Source organism: Podarcis tiliguerta (genome assembly GCF_965153285.1).
Source record: "Podarcis tiliguerta genome assembly, chromosome: 10".
NCBI lineage: Eukaryota > Metazoa > Chordata > Lepidosauria > Squamata > Lacertidae > Podarcis > Podarcis tiliguerta.
In genome coordinates, this window is record NC_139543.1 from 72,762,891 (window position 1) to 72,777,364 (window position 14,474).

At 47.9% G+C, this 14,474-nt stretch overlaps 1 protein-coding gene across 1 annotated transcript; it reads right to left on the bottom strand.

Annotated features, from left to right (window-relative positions):
• Positions 1–3,732: 3,732 nt before the first annotated feature.
• Positions 3,733–5,498, bottom strand: LOC310658837 (uncharacterized protein; the record flags this gene model as incomplete). The annotated part of the gene is made up of 2 exons (XM_083401208.1): positions 3,733–4,414; positions 4,641–5,498. The coding sequence occupies one exon, from the start codon at positions 5,496–5,498 to the stop codon at positions 4,917–4,919; it is 582 nt and encodes a 193-aa protein (XP_083257334.1). The 3' UTR covers positions 3,733–4,414; positions 4,641–4,916.
• Between the last annotated feature and the right edge of the window lie 8,976 nt (positions 5,499–14,474).

The window sequence follows — 14,474 nt, forward strand, 5'->3', positions numbered from 1 at the left end:
AATTATTTGGGTCCTCTCTTTTCCCCTTTTTGAAAATAGGGACAACATTTGCCCTCCTCCAGTCTGCTGGGACTTCGCCTGTTCTCCAGGAATTCTCAAAGATGATTGCCAGTGGTTCTGAGATCACATCTGCCAGTTCTTTTAATACTCTTGGATGCAGTTCATCTGGCCCTGGAGACTTGAATACATCTAAACTAGCCAAGTATTCTTGTACTATCTCCTTAGTTATTCTGGGCTGTTTTTCTCTACTGAATCATTTGCTCCAAATTCATTAGGTCGGGCATTGTTTTCTTTATCGGAGAAGACTGAGGCAAAGAAGGCATTGAGGAGTTCAGCCCTTTCTGTGTCCCCTGTTTGCATTTCACCATCTTCTCCTCTGAGTGACCCCACTGTTTCTTATAAAAGCCTTTTTTGTTGCTTTTAACCTCTCTAGCAAATGTCTTTGCTATGTCTTGGTGTTTGTATTTAAAGTTGTGTACACATGTATCAATGACATTACAGTGGTGCCTCGCAAGACGAAAAGAATCCGTTCCGGGAGTCTTTTCGTCTTGCGGTTTTTCGTCTTGCGAAGCAAGCCCATTGACGTAGTAGCGCTATTAGCGCTATTGGCTAAAAAAAGGGCTAAAAACGGCTTTTTTAGGGGGGGGTAGCGGTTTTGCTGCTAAAATGCTTTTAGCAGCTTAGCGATTCAGAATAAGGGGTTTTGGAGCAAAAAAAAAAAAAAAATCGATTTTTTTCGTCATTTTTCGTCTTGCGAAGCAAGCCCATAGGGAAATTTGTCTTGCGAAGCGCCTCTGCAGACGGAAGACCCTTTCGTCTTGCGGGTTTTCCGTCTTGCGAGGCATTCATCTTGCGGGGCACCACTGTAATATATTAATGGCATTTACAGTAGAAGAGTAAATTTTAGGTATTGCTAGACGGCGATGGGGTTAGTTTGGAATGCTGGGATTGAACAATTGAACAATTTCCACATGAATCTCAACAAGATCTAAAATATAAATACAAAACGCCAACAGCAACAACCCCTGAAAAAAAGTTCATACAACCATCTTCTCGGGGTTCCTACTCTTTGTGAGGATGAACCTTGTTGCTACAAATAAAGCTCCGGTCTCCTGACCGCTGTTTTGCTCCCTTAACTTGCCTGGATTCTCCTTCTTTGCTGACCCCGGAGGGACCGCGGGGTGTAGCTGTTGGGATACTGCCCGGGAGACGGAGGCATCAGGCAGCCCCCAGGTGTCTCTGGACGATCACCGGTCTCCCATGGAACAGCACCAGTGAATTAGCGACAGGAGCCTCAGAGACATTCCAAGCCCCATGCCACCCTTTCAGCAGAGTCTCCACAAGGAAAGATGCAGACAGGAGAGCATATTCACAGCTTTATTCAACGTAGTTCAGAACAAAGGAAAAACATGACTGCTTGCCTCCGTCTCCAGGAAAACAGCCAGAATACAAAAGCTATATACAAAACGGAAGTTCCCAGCAGAAGCTGGAAGTAAACAGGCATGTGACACACAACAGCCTGTTCCCTTTTAAGGTGGAATGGAACTATATCCTAACAGTGGCCCCCTGGGGAGCTGGGCAGCGGAGGAAATCAGCACCCCAGGATTTTTTCCTTCTCCGTGCTTTTCCACCTGAGCCTCTTACCTAAAAGCCTTAGACCCCGCAATGAGACAGGATTGTGTCCCTGCCCTCAGCAGACAAAATAGCTCCCCCTCCCAAGATATTGAGGTGCCCTGAGGGCTGTGCGGGACCCCCAGTCATAGAAATGAAAAGGGGAGGGGCTCAGGAAAGTTTCAGGTGGGGAGGGGCAGCACAGGCTCCAGAAGCTCCTTCTCACTGATTCCTCCACACTACTGCCCCCCCCAATTACGCCTGCCTCCCCCCCATGGCTCCTTCACAAGTGTGGGGAAGCTGCGACCCCTCTGCCCCCATCAAACTTCCTTTAAGAACCCACGTTACAGGGGGCAGGCTCACCTGCAGCGAAACAAAATGCAGCTGCCCTGGCTGAGTGGAGTCAGGCTGGGGGGCACCTTGAGGACCCCGGAATGGTGCCCCTAGAAGAAATGTGCCCCCTTTGTCGGAGGCAGCCCTCCTTCTCAAACACCAAGAGAGTAAACGGACAGTATCTGAATGGAGAGGAGCAGAAAGTGGAGTCCCCTCAAGATCAGTAGTGGGACCTGTGGCTTTTCAACTTGTTCATAAATGATCTAGAGTTAGGAGGGAGCAAAGTTTGCTGATGGCAGTAAATTGTCCAGGGTTGTTCAAACAGAGAGAGATTGCAAGGAGCTCCTAAAGGACTTCTTCAAAGGGAGTGAATGGACAGAAAATACAGCTCATTGTCAATGAGATTAAAGTGGTGCATGTGTGTGTGTGGGGGGGGACACCATCTTAATATCATGTACAGGCTCATGGGGTCTGAACCAGGTTTCTCTGTGTGCTCTAGGGAGACCAGGGGAGAGGGGAGCTGGTCGCAGCAGGAGGGGGAATCTCCCTGGAAGCTTCAGCAGCCGGCCTCCTCTGGGTCTCCTCTCCTCCCTCTGAGCCTGAACTGCTCTCTGCCCCAGACTCTTCCCGCTCACTAAACCCTGTTTCCTCCTCAGCTTGCAACATCTCCCCTTCCAGTCTACACCCTTTTCTCCCTCTTTTTGCTCATTGCCATCCCACCACAAGTCCCTGGTGGTGCCTCCCCCCCCCCCCGTTGCACCCAGCCAGTCCATGACAACAACAGCAGCCACAGCACTGTGGTCCTCTGGTAGGAAATCTCTCTAGCAGCATGACTGAATAAAAAGTTCTGGGACTATGGGAAAGTACTATCTTCCCCAAACCCTAGAATCACCCATTGTAGGGATCAGATGGGATTACCATGAGGAATTATAAAATATACATCAAGCCATCGTGTCCACGATGAAGACATTGTGTTGACTGGGTTTGATATATTGACGATAATTTCTGATTAAATCCCATAAGATTCTACATTCATGTCCTTTTATGCCCTTTTGCCTCTGCTGCCCATTCCTCTTGTCACGTACACAGCCCAGTTGCTTAGACAGGCCACCGTCCTGGGTCATGAAAGATAGTGGGCAAGTTTATTTGATGTAGGATGGTAATCTTAGGGCCAGGAAACAGATCTCACATTAGGGGGATAATGGTCACTGTCCTCCTGGCCATCCTTCTTATCATATGTACTGCTTGTTTATTACCTCGGGGTTGCCAGATGCTCTTCTTTGTAGTTCTCAACATATTTACCCCAAAATATATGCATGCTAATTAGTGTTGTAGTGTAACTTTTTCCCCACGTGGGGTTTGATGAAATGCTCAGAGGAAATATGATTGGTTCTTACGAGCACTGTGTAAAAGATTCTTTTGCTAATAAAATGGCCTGGCGAGGGGTGTGGTGGATGCACTTTCTCCGAGAGCCTTGCTGGTCAAAGCCTCGTGTCTTGCTTTTAATCAGGGTCCAATCCTTCTTTTACTTTGCGAACGCCACACCCATTAACTTACAGTATTATCAGTTTTCTTCAAAATGCTTAGGAGGCAGGGATGAAGTTCTGGTGAAGAAGCCGTGTTTGGAGATCATGAGGTGGGGTGTGTGTGACAGAGTTTGGTGCAAAAACCATCTTGAATGTTTGAGTAGAGCAACTGCAGGGCATGAGCCAAGTAGCAGCAGGGTAGGGGCCACGTGTAGAGCAAGTCCCACACTGAGGTCAAAAACACACACAGAGGCAGCAGGACTTCTTCAGTAATAGTTTACTGAGCTTTCAAAGCATACAGTTCTCACTGGGTGCCCAGTGAGGCACAAAACGTAGCTCCTGAAAGCAGATTCAGTTTCAGCAGTAAAAAAATACAGCACACAGGATATCCCAAGTCAGGCACACACACCGGCAGAAGGGAGCAAGGGAGGAAAGAGGCTGGAAGGAGACAGGGCAATGGAGGTGTGTCTTTCGCTTCCTGTCGTCTAGGTTAGTCAGCAACTCAGCATATTCAGGGACTTCACAAAGCAAAGCTTTCTGCTGCCTGCTTCCAGGCAAATGGGCATCCCAGAAACACACACTGTGATCTGTGGGGTGTTGCCATATCCATTGTTTTTGAAAGGTTACCGCGATATGGTCTAGAAACCGGTATAGGATGAGATCAATATATCGCCCAGCCCTAATCCTCACTCCCCACCAGAAATCCAGATTCACCAACTCCCCCTCACTATCAAAAGGTACTTTACATCTTAGATTATAATCACATTGTTTGACATTGCCTTCAATATTTCATTACTATGCAGTTTTACACATAAATACCAGAACGTCACATACACAAAATGTATTAAAGACTGATTTCCTCCTGATTTCATTTCTGTGAAGAAAAGAGGGGACTCTGAGAGGAAGATGTCCCACACTCCATACATCTAAATGGGTTCTCCCCTCTGAGAAGAAGAGGAGTTTGGATTTGATATCCCGCTTTATCAGTACCAGAAGGAGTCTCAAAGCGGCTAACATTCTCCTTTCCCTTCCTCTGTGAGGTGAGTGGTGCTGAGAGAATTCAAAGAAGTGTGACTGGCCCAAGGTCACCCAGCAGCTGCATGTGGAGGAGCGGAGACACAAACACAGTTCCCCAGATTATGAGTCTACCACTCTTAACCACTACACCACACTGGCTCTTAGATGTTCCTTAAACACTCCATTGTAACTAAAGCACTTTCTGCAATCTTTCCCTTTAAACAAATTCTCCTCTTTCGAGGGTTGATAGGTTTGTAGGGTGTCAACTGTTAAAGTTCTTCCTGTCCATGAGTCTTTAGATGTAGGATTGCACTAGGACTGAACCTCTGTCTACTTTCCTGACATTTATATGGTTTGTCTTTTGTGTGAGTTTGTTGACATAAATCAAGGGTTCCACTCTGACTGAAGCTCCTTCTACAGTCCATACCTTTAAATGGTTTCTCCCCTGTGTGTCTGCTGATGTTTTCTAAGATTTGTATTCTGACTGAAGCTTTTTCCGCACTCCAGGCATTTATATGGTTTCTTACCAATGTGAGTCTGTTGATGTACTCTCAGGTTTCCACTATAACTGAAGCTCTTTCCACACTCCATACATTTAAATGGTTTCTCTCCAGTGTGAGTCCGTTGATGTTGTCTAAGGTGTCCAATCCGAATGAAGCTCTTTCCGCACTCCATACATTTATATGGTTTCTGCCCTGTATGAGTCCGTTGATGTATATTGAGGTGTCCACTCTGACTGAAGCTCTTTCCACACTCCATACATTTATGTGGTTTCTCCCCTGTGTGAGTCCGTTGATGTGATCTAAGGCCTGCATCGGAACTAAAGCTCTTTCCACACTCCATACATTTAAATGGTTTCTCTCCTGTGTGAGTCCGTTGATGTATATTGAGGTGTCCCCTCTGACTGAAGCTCTTTCCACACTCCATACATTTATGTGGTTTCTCCCCTGTGTGAGTCCTTTGATGTGTTCTAAGGGCTGCATTGAAACTGAAGCTTTTTCCACACTCCATACATGTATATGGTTTCTCCCCTGTATGAGTCCGTTGATGTATTCTAAGGTTTCCAATCTGAATGAAGCTCTTTCCACACTCCATACATCTAAATGGTTTCTCACCTGTGTGAGTTTGATGGTGTAAAGTTAGGTGCGCATTTTGACTAAAGCTCTTTCCACACTCCATGCATTTAAATGGTTTCTCCCCTGTGTGAGTCGGTTGATGTTTTCTAAGGTTTGAACTGAAACTGAAGCTCTTTCCACACTCCATACATTTAAATGGTTTCTCTTCTGTGTGAATATGTTGATGTTTTCTAAGGCTTCCACTATCACTAAAGCTCTTTCCACAAGCTATGCATTTAAATGGTTTCTCCCCTGTATGTGTCCGTTGATGTATTCTAAGGCCTCCACTCTGACTAAAGCTCTTTCCACAAGCCATGCATTTAAACGGTTTCTCCCCTGTATGTGTACGTTGATGTGTTCTAAGGGTTCCAATCTGACTGAAGGTCTTTCCACACTCCATACATTCATATGGTTTCTCCCCTGTGTGAGTCCGTTTATGTGTTCTAAGGTCTGCATTGTAACTGAAGCTCTTTCCACACTCCATACATTCATATGGTTTCTCCCCTGTGTGAGTCCGTTGATGTGATCTAAGGGTTGCATTGGAACTGAAGCTCTTTCCACACTCCACACATTCACATGGTTTCTCCCCTGTGTGAGTTTGTTGATGTATTCTAAGTGTATCACTTCGACGGAAGCTCTTTCCACACTCCATACATTCATATGGTTTCTCCCCTGTGTGAGTCCTTTGGTGTAATTTAAGGTTTCCACTCTAACTGAAGCTCTTCCTACACTCCCTGCATTTGAATCCTTTCTTACCCATGGGAGTCCGTCGATGTGTTCTAGGTTTTTCACTGTCAGTGAAACTCTTTCCACACTTCAAATCTTTAAAAGGTTTCTCTCCTGTGAGTTTGTTGATGTGAGCTATGTGTGCTCATTCAGTGAAGCATATTCCACATTTCGCACATTTCAATGTCTATTCCTAATGAAATGAAATGTTCCCTGTCCCCTGGAATTCTGACATTCTTCAGCGTGGGCAGAGAGGAAGTCCTTTTTGGATTCCAAGGAAGAGGACAAAGGGAAAAGAACAAATCAAACACCATTAGCCCCTTCTCTTATTTCAACATCTCCTACATTCCCCCGCTTCCTACCCATGTTCCCAATTTCTAGGAAATAATAATAATAATAATAATAATAATTTAAATAATTATTATTTATACCCTGCCCATCTGGCTGGGTTTCTCCAGCCACTCTGGGAGGCTTCCAGAAAAATAATACTGTAATACATCAAACCTTAAAAGCTTCCCTAAACAGGGCTGCCTTCAGATGTCTTCTATGGTCTCAGCAGCCGCTCCCAGTCCCCAGTCTAGCTGCTGCATTCTGGATTAGTTGTAGTTTCCGGGTCACCTTCAAAGGTAGCCCCACAGAGAGCACATTGTAGTAGTCCAAGCGGGAGATAACCAGAGCATGCACCACTCTGGCAAGGCAGTACGCAGGCAGATAGGGTCTCAGCCTGTGTACCAGATAGAGCTGGTAGACAGCTGCCCTGGACACAAAATTGACTTGCGCCTCCATGGACAGCTGTGAGTCCAAAATGACTCCCAGGCTGCGCACCTGGTCCTTTAGGGGCACAGTTACCCCATTCAGGACCAGGAAATCCTCCACACCTGCCCACCTCCTGTCCCCCAAAAGCAGTACTTCTGTCTTGTCAGGATTCAACCTCAATCTGTTAGCCGCTATCCATCCTCCAACCACCTCCAAACACTCACACAGGACCTTCACTGCCTTCAGATTTAAAAGGGAGGTAGAGCTGGGAAACATCCGCATACAGATGATCGCCCAGTCCAAACCCCCTGATGATATCTCCCAGCGACTTCATGTAGATGTTGAAAAGTATGGGGAGAGGACAGAACCCTGAAGCACCCCACAAGTGAGAGCCTAGGGGTCTGAACACTCATCTCCCACCACCACTTTCTGAACACAGCCAGGAGGAAGGAGCGGAACCACTGTATAACAGTGCCCCCAGCTCCCAGCCCCTCAAGACAGTCCAGAAGGGGAAGGGTCACAGAGAAGTCCAGTTGCACCAGGAAGTGATCTGACCACGGCACTTCTTTAGTTTCACTTTTACTTCGTGTCAGATCACCAACATCCATAGAGGTAAACACCAGGTCCAAGGCATGTCCGCGGTTATGAGTTGGGCCAGACTTATTCAGGGACAGCCCCATGGAGGCCATGCATTCCACAAAGTCCCGAGCAGCCCCTTGTAAGGTCATGTCGGTGTGGATGTTAAAATGCCCTAGGACACTCAAACTAGGTGTCTCCAGGAGAACATCCGCCACGACCTGGAGCAGCTCGCGTAGGGAATCCTTGATGCAGCGGGGAGGTCGGTACACCAGAAGGAATCCTGTACTGCCCCTATTGCCCAACTTCCGGAACATGCACTCAGAGAACTGGGTCTTCCCAATAAGACGCCTGGTGCAAACTAATGACTTCCTAAAAATCACTGCAAACCCCCCTCCCCGCCCACAAGGCCTGGGTTGCTGTGTGTAAGAGAAACCTAGTGGACAAGCAGCGGCAAGGACAGGCCCATCTGCTTCATCCAACCAAGCCTCTGTTACACATGCCAGGTCAAGTCCTCCATCCACTATCAAGTCATGGATCACAATGGTTTTATGGATCATTGACCTGGCATTGCACAGCAGCACCTTCAGGTCATGTGGGTAGCCCCTTCCAGTATCCGTCCGGTCAAGACCAGACCTGGAGGCAGGGATAGTCCTCAAACAATGACTAAGCCCGCTTCTTCGGTAATGACGTGGTCTGGTCTTAGCGTAACTCCTCCTCCTATCCGTGATCACTGAGATCGGTTGCCCCAGTACACACACACACACCCGTGGAACTTGCCCCAGCCATTTTGTTTGATGGGACCCACTCCCAGGCAGCCCTGACCCCTCCCCTTAAAATCAAATTAAAACCTATACAAAAAACAAACTAACAAAACAAAAAAACAAAAAAAGAGTACGTTACAAACACACCACAATTAAATTAAATTAAACAAATTCCCGCACCCGACTAAACACCCACCCCACCCCTCTTGCGCACAGCAACTGAAAAAGCAATGCCATCAAATGATAGTAATGCAGCAGAAAACTTTCATAATCCTCAATCATCGTTAACAGCACAGCATGATCTTGGAATATAGACTTTTCAAATAAATTGTTTCCTCACAGGAAAGGCAGCTGCTCTCTGTCCATGAGCAGGCCCTCTCTTTCTCTGGTTCATCGTTCCTTTGGACATTCCCCATCCTCTGCATCATGAAGACACTGAGGTCCAGCGCCGAGGGCCTTCTGGCCGTTCCCTCATTGCGAGAAATGAGGTTACAGGGAACCAGGCAGAGGGCCTTCTCGGTGGTGGCGCCCGCCCTGTGGAACGCCCTCCCTTCAGAGGTCAAGGAAATAAGCAGCTATCTTATCTTTAAAAGACATCTGAAGGCAACCTTGTGTCAGGAGGTTTTTTATGTTTGATGTTTTCCAGTCTTTTATATGTACTGGAAGCTGCACAGAATGGCTGGGGAAACCCAACCAGATGGGCGGGGTATAAGTACTAAAATTATTATTATTATCTTGTGGGGGTTTTTTTGTAGTTATTTTGGAATTTATACTGCAATATCAGCTCATGAAATGTTATAGGTGGAGAAAATCACAGGGTTGCTGTAAAATATAATCCCACCCACGACTTCTCATTCACATACAGTCTGTAAATTTGGGGGGGGGGGCACACACTTTACCTGTGCTAATACTGGCAGTCTTTGGCCTTCACAGGCACACCCGGTGTGTAGAGCCTCCAGCCACAGGCACTGTCTATCATGAAAATGGGTCCTTTGACCCGGAACATTCATGCAATGACTGTCACAAGATGATGGTGGGTTGTATCTCAGCTTGTCAGTCACTCTGACTCTGCCTACAAAGAATAAAAGGAACAGAAATGCTTTTGAGGTGCAACTTCTATATCAGCCCTGAGAGCCATTCCATGGACTCTGCACCCGTTTCTGATGACAGGTGTACATTATCCTCATCCTCAGTGGAAAAGACAATAAAGATGGAAGCCTGAGAGAGAGGAAAAGGTTTCTGGCTGCTTCCTGGGTGGGATTGCGGAAACCAAGAGCCGCTTCTGAGAAGGCCTCCTCCCTCCCCTCTTCCTCTCGGGATTTCCTCTCCTCTCCAGGGGGAGCAATGGTTGGACTGGGCAGAATGGCTGTGTCTGGACAGGGCAGGGGATTATTGGGTGGAAGGAGGATGGAGCTTGCAGGAAGGGGAGGGGAGGGGGGACTGGACCCCCCACTTTCCAGCGATCCCTCTCTGGTCACCTTGAAGGGGGATGGATTCCTGGGCAGGAGGGAGAAGCCAAGGCGGCCCCTCCGGAGATTCATCGTGGGCGTCATGATGGAGATGTCTCCCCAAAGACTGGTCTTCCTCCCCCCCCCCATTGCTGCGCTTCCCTGACCCGAGGGCGCCCCCCCCCTTCTCCCCCCACTTCCATGACCCCCTCCCTCTCTCCCGGAGTCTCCCCTGCACGCAGACGCCCCCTTGGCCCGGCTCACCCCTCGCCCTGCGCGACCCATCTCTCCGTCCCTAATGCCCCCCCAAGACGAGCCCGGAGGGACAGGGGGGGTCTCTATCCCGGCGCCTCCCGCACCCTTTAACCCTTTCCTGGCCCGCTTCTCTCCGCGCCCCAGGGATGCCTGCGCGGGGGATCGGGGCCAGGGAGTCCTCGTGGGTGGGCGCCCCACGTCCGCCCTTGCGAGGAAAGCCCCCTTGGCAGACGCACGCAGGGATCCAGGCCCCACGGAAGGCGCTTGGGGGAGCTGGCGGGGTCTCTGGGTCCTTTTCTCCAGCCTCCCCCCCCCCGTGACCCCTTTACCTCTTTGTCCTCGCTCCCGATCCTCCCTTCCTTTCCTGCAACATCCACGGGGGGGGGGAATTACCTGCCGCCCCTCCTCCCCTTTCCGAAAGCGCGCGGCCCTAGAGCTACGGGGCAGAGAAGAAATCCGAAGCGGAAGCTCCACTTCCGGGAGAAGAAGGGAGGTTGGGAGGGGGCTCACACCCCCATTCCTTCAGGAGAAGCCGGATTGGAGGAGGAGGAAGGAGGGGTGGGACTTATGGGGGCGGGATCTGGGGTTGTGGGGGCGGGGTGAGAGGAGGAGGGGAGGGGAGGGAGGGAAAGGATTGAGGGGGCGAGAAGGTTTCCCCCTCCCCTCTTCCTTCTGGATCAGGGGAGTGGGGGAGGGGCTGATCCCGGAGATCCAGCTGCAACGTGGGGTCCCCCCCCCACAAGTGCAACATCCACCCCTCCCCACCCCTCGAGCTTAGATCCCTCCGTGTTTTAGGTCTTGGTGCTGTTCAAAGCAGGAATGGAGGGGGGCAGCTAAACGACTCCCCCAAATCCCAGCTCCCCACCCCAGCCTCTAAGGCCAGGACAAGGACCGTGGACACAGCCAAGCGGATTCCAAAATCTGAGGGCTCCCTTGGAGAAAAAACAAGGAGACCAGCCAGGAAGAGGAGAGCAAAAGAGCAGCCAGTAGGTCTGGACTGAAGACTGTCTCCCCAGGACTCCCACCTGCCACCAGGTGGAACAAGATGGAAGCCCCCAACAAAAGAAGACCCCAACTTTTATTAGCTGCTAATCCCCCATGCTACACCCACAAGACTACATCATGACTACATCATTGACACATCACAGGGAGAAGAAGAAGAAGAAGAGTTCAGGGAGAAAAAGAAGAAGAAGAGTTTGGATTTGATATCCCGCTTTATCACTCCCCTTCAGGAGTCTCAAAGCGGCTGACATTCTCCTTTCCCTTCCTCCCCCACAAAAAACACTCTGTGAGGTGAGTGGGGCTGAGAGACCTCAGAGACATGTGACTTCTCTGAAGGAGGAGGAGTTGTGGTGGTAACCTGAGGGTCTTCTCACCTGTCCGGTTCCTCCTTTCCCCTCCCCATGATTACATTCCTGAGGACAAAGGGGAGTTCACTGTTTCCTGTCCCCAGAGGGAAGGGCTGGTCACTGTCCTGTGTTTCAGTCCGTACTGAATCCACTTCCATTTGCAGGTCCTTTGTGAGTGGAATGATCTTCTGTCCAGGACCATCAAGGCTGGCATGCCAACTGGGTAGGACTCACTGCGGACGTGTTGGCTGCCTTGTGTCAAGTCTCCCCCCTTTGATAGTCCTTCACTCATGGTGTAAAATAAAAGTTGAACGGTGCAGATCCAATGTACGGCTGATTTTGTATGAATTTATAACAGAAGTGTCATGTATGTCCTGTGTGAGTGTGTGTGTGTGTGTGTGTGTGTGTGTTGTTTGTACAAACTGAATGATTGGGCGGGGGGTTCCTGCAACACATGAATCCCCATCCCAAAGAAGGGCAGTGCCAAAGAATGCTCCACCTGTGGGAATGTTCAGGGATGCAGGAGAGTATATATTATCTGGTTATATCCTTATCCAACTTGTGTTAACAAGTTTCCAATATCAGCAGAGTACAACATTCCCCTTTATTTTAAGTTTGCAACGGCAGCGTTTGCTCAGGCTCGCTGAAGCCTCTATAATAACTATTCTGGTAATTTCCCCTTATTCCCTCATAAAATAGAAGAGACGACACAGTCTTTTACAAAAGTATAAAAAGAGTTTACTCACATTCTGTTCACAATCAGATCCCAGAAGGCAGACTTAGGCTTAATGAAGTAATATACATTTGGAGTCTATCTTTAATAAGACAGTCCCTGTCTCCTCTCTTGGCTGGGAGCCAAGAGGGCATCTTTAGCTTAGTAGATGTTGCTTCTTCGAAGGAAGAGAGGCAAGAGAGAGATGGCTGCCCCTGCCCTGTACTTTTATCATTACCTGCACAGGTGAGGCCACACCCACCTCTAGTCACATGCAGAGGAAGTCTGTCCCAGCCCAGAGGGAAACAGGAAGTTTACCTGCTGGCTGGACAAACATCCCTCCCCATGTCTAAACATGTACAATCTAGGAATGTTGTGATTGACTGCTCTTGTGTTTCACATCCCACACCACCTACCACACAATTGCGCTCATTTCACACGCTAGCAAGGTTATGCTTAAAATGCCACAAGGCAGGCTTAAGCAGTATGTGGACCGAGAACTTCCAGAAGTGCAAGCTGGATTTCGAAGGGACAGAGGAAGCAGAGACCAAATTGCAAACATGCGCTGGATTATGGGGAAAGCTAGAGAGTTCCAGAAAGACATCTACTTCTGCTTCATTGACTATGCAAAAGCCTTTGACTGTGTCGACCACAGCAACCTATGGTGAGTTCTTAAAGAAATGGGAGTGCCTGATCACCTCATCTGTCTCCTGAGAAATCTCTATGTTGGACAAGAAGCTACACTTTGAACTGGATATGGAACAACAAAATTGGGAAAGGAGGACGGTATATTGTCTCCCTGCTTATTTAAAGTAAATGCAGAATTCATCATGTGAAAGGCTGGACTGGATGAATCATGTAATAAAAAATTTAAGGTCTTATATATATAATAAATGTTCATAAATGTACCAAGCAAGCACATAAATAGATATGTCGACCACATGTCTGGAGCAGCTCAGAAAGACCGTCCTGAAACCATTTAGACTCCCCAACTGACCAAATGTTTACTCTGCAAGGAGGGAGGGGGTGAGGGAACCTTCCCATTGTCTCAGGAATTGGGAAATCACCATCTCAAAGGAATGGCCAGACTACCAGGAAAGGGAATCAGATAAGGCATTATCAGATAACTTGGCAGATAGGAAAAACAACAACATTCAAATTTCTGTTGTAGACCACCCTTTCTGTGATGCAGATATGATGTTTGTGGGGGGTGGTCTGGGGTTACACCCCTTCTGTGATGTGTGTATGATGTTTCTAGGGGTGGTCTGGAGCTCCAGGGAAGGCAATTTAAAATGTCTGTATAAAGGCAGGCACACCTTGGTTCTGGGTCCTCCTCCTTTCCTGCGTGTGAGGGGAGCACCCTGTTGCAGCAGATCAATCAAGATCAGACTTACTAGCTGCTTTGCTTCTCAATATTCTCTGGTTGCCTCTGTTGTTTTCTCCTACCGATGGAGAACCTACAAGGGACTCTATGAGGGCTCTTCTGTCCCCCATAAGGGAAGAAGGGCAGCTTTTGTTTACAACAGATGGCACCCCAGATAGGACCTACGGTTGGACGGATTCTGGGGGCAAGGAAGGACCGGTGATCCAGCGCACACCAGGCCATTTGCCAGGAGGAGCCACCAGTCCTCTAGTGACCCCAGGGTCTGGAAAGAAGTGGCGTTCCAGCGGGGCTAACCAGAGGAAGCAACGCTTCATCAGGCCGGCCTCAAATTTATTTATTTTTTAAAATAATCTTTTTTGATTTAAACTACACACATATACAAAGAATTTACAATCTCATACTGCAAAAAGGACAATTAAGAAAAAACAATTAAGAAAAAGGGAAAGAAGAAAATACAGAAAAAGGAAAGAAGAAAAAGCAGATGTGCATAAAAAAACTTCCTAATTAAATAAAAATGACTTCTGACAAAATGAGTCTTCCAATCATTCTCATTGTACTGTTTATACTGCCGTTGTTTTCCCCCACAGTTTTATATTCTTTGATATTGTTCCGGTCTACTCCACAAACAGCATTTATTGTGTTTACAAGTATCACTCAAGTTCTGCTAATATGGTGTGGTTGGTACAATATGATCTTATATAATCCTCAAATATTCTCCCTTCTCCAAGTATTTTCTGGTTCAGTACTCCTCTAACTCTTCCCGTCAGTTTTGCTAGTTGTAAATATTCTAACATGAGTAGATGGCTTCTCTTGGTGATGTCCACAAGGGTATTTTTGGCTCAAGTAGTCCTTTATATTTATTCCAGATTTTATATCACGATTTTCTTATCACTTGGCTCAAA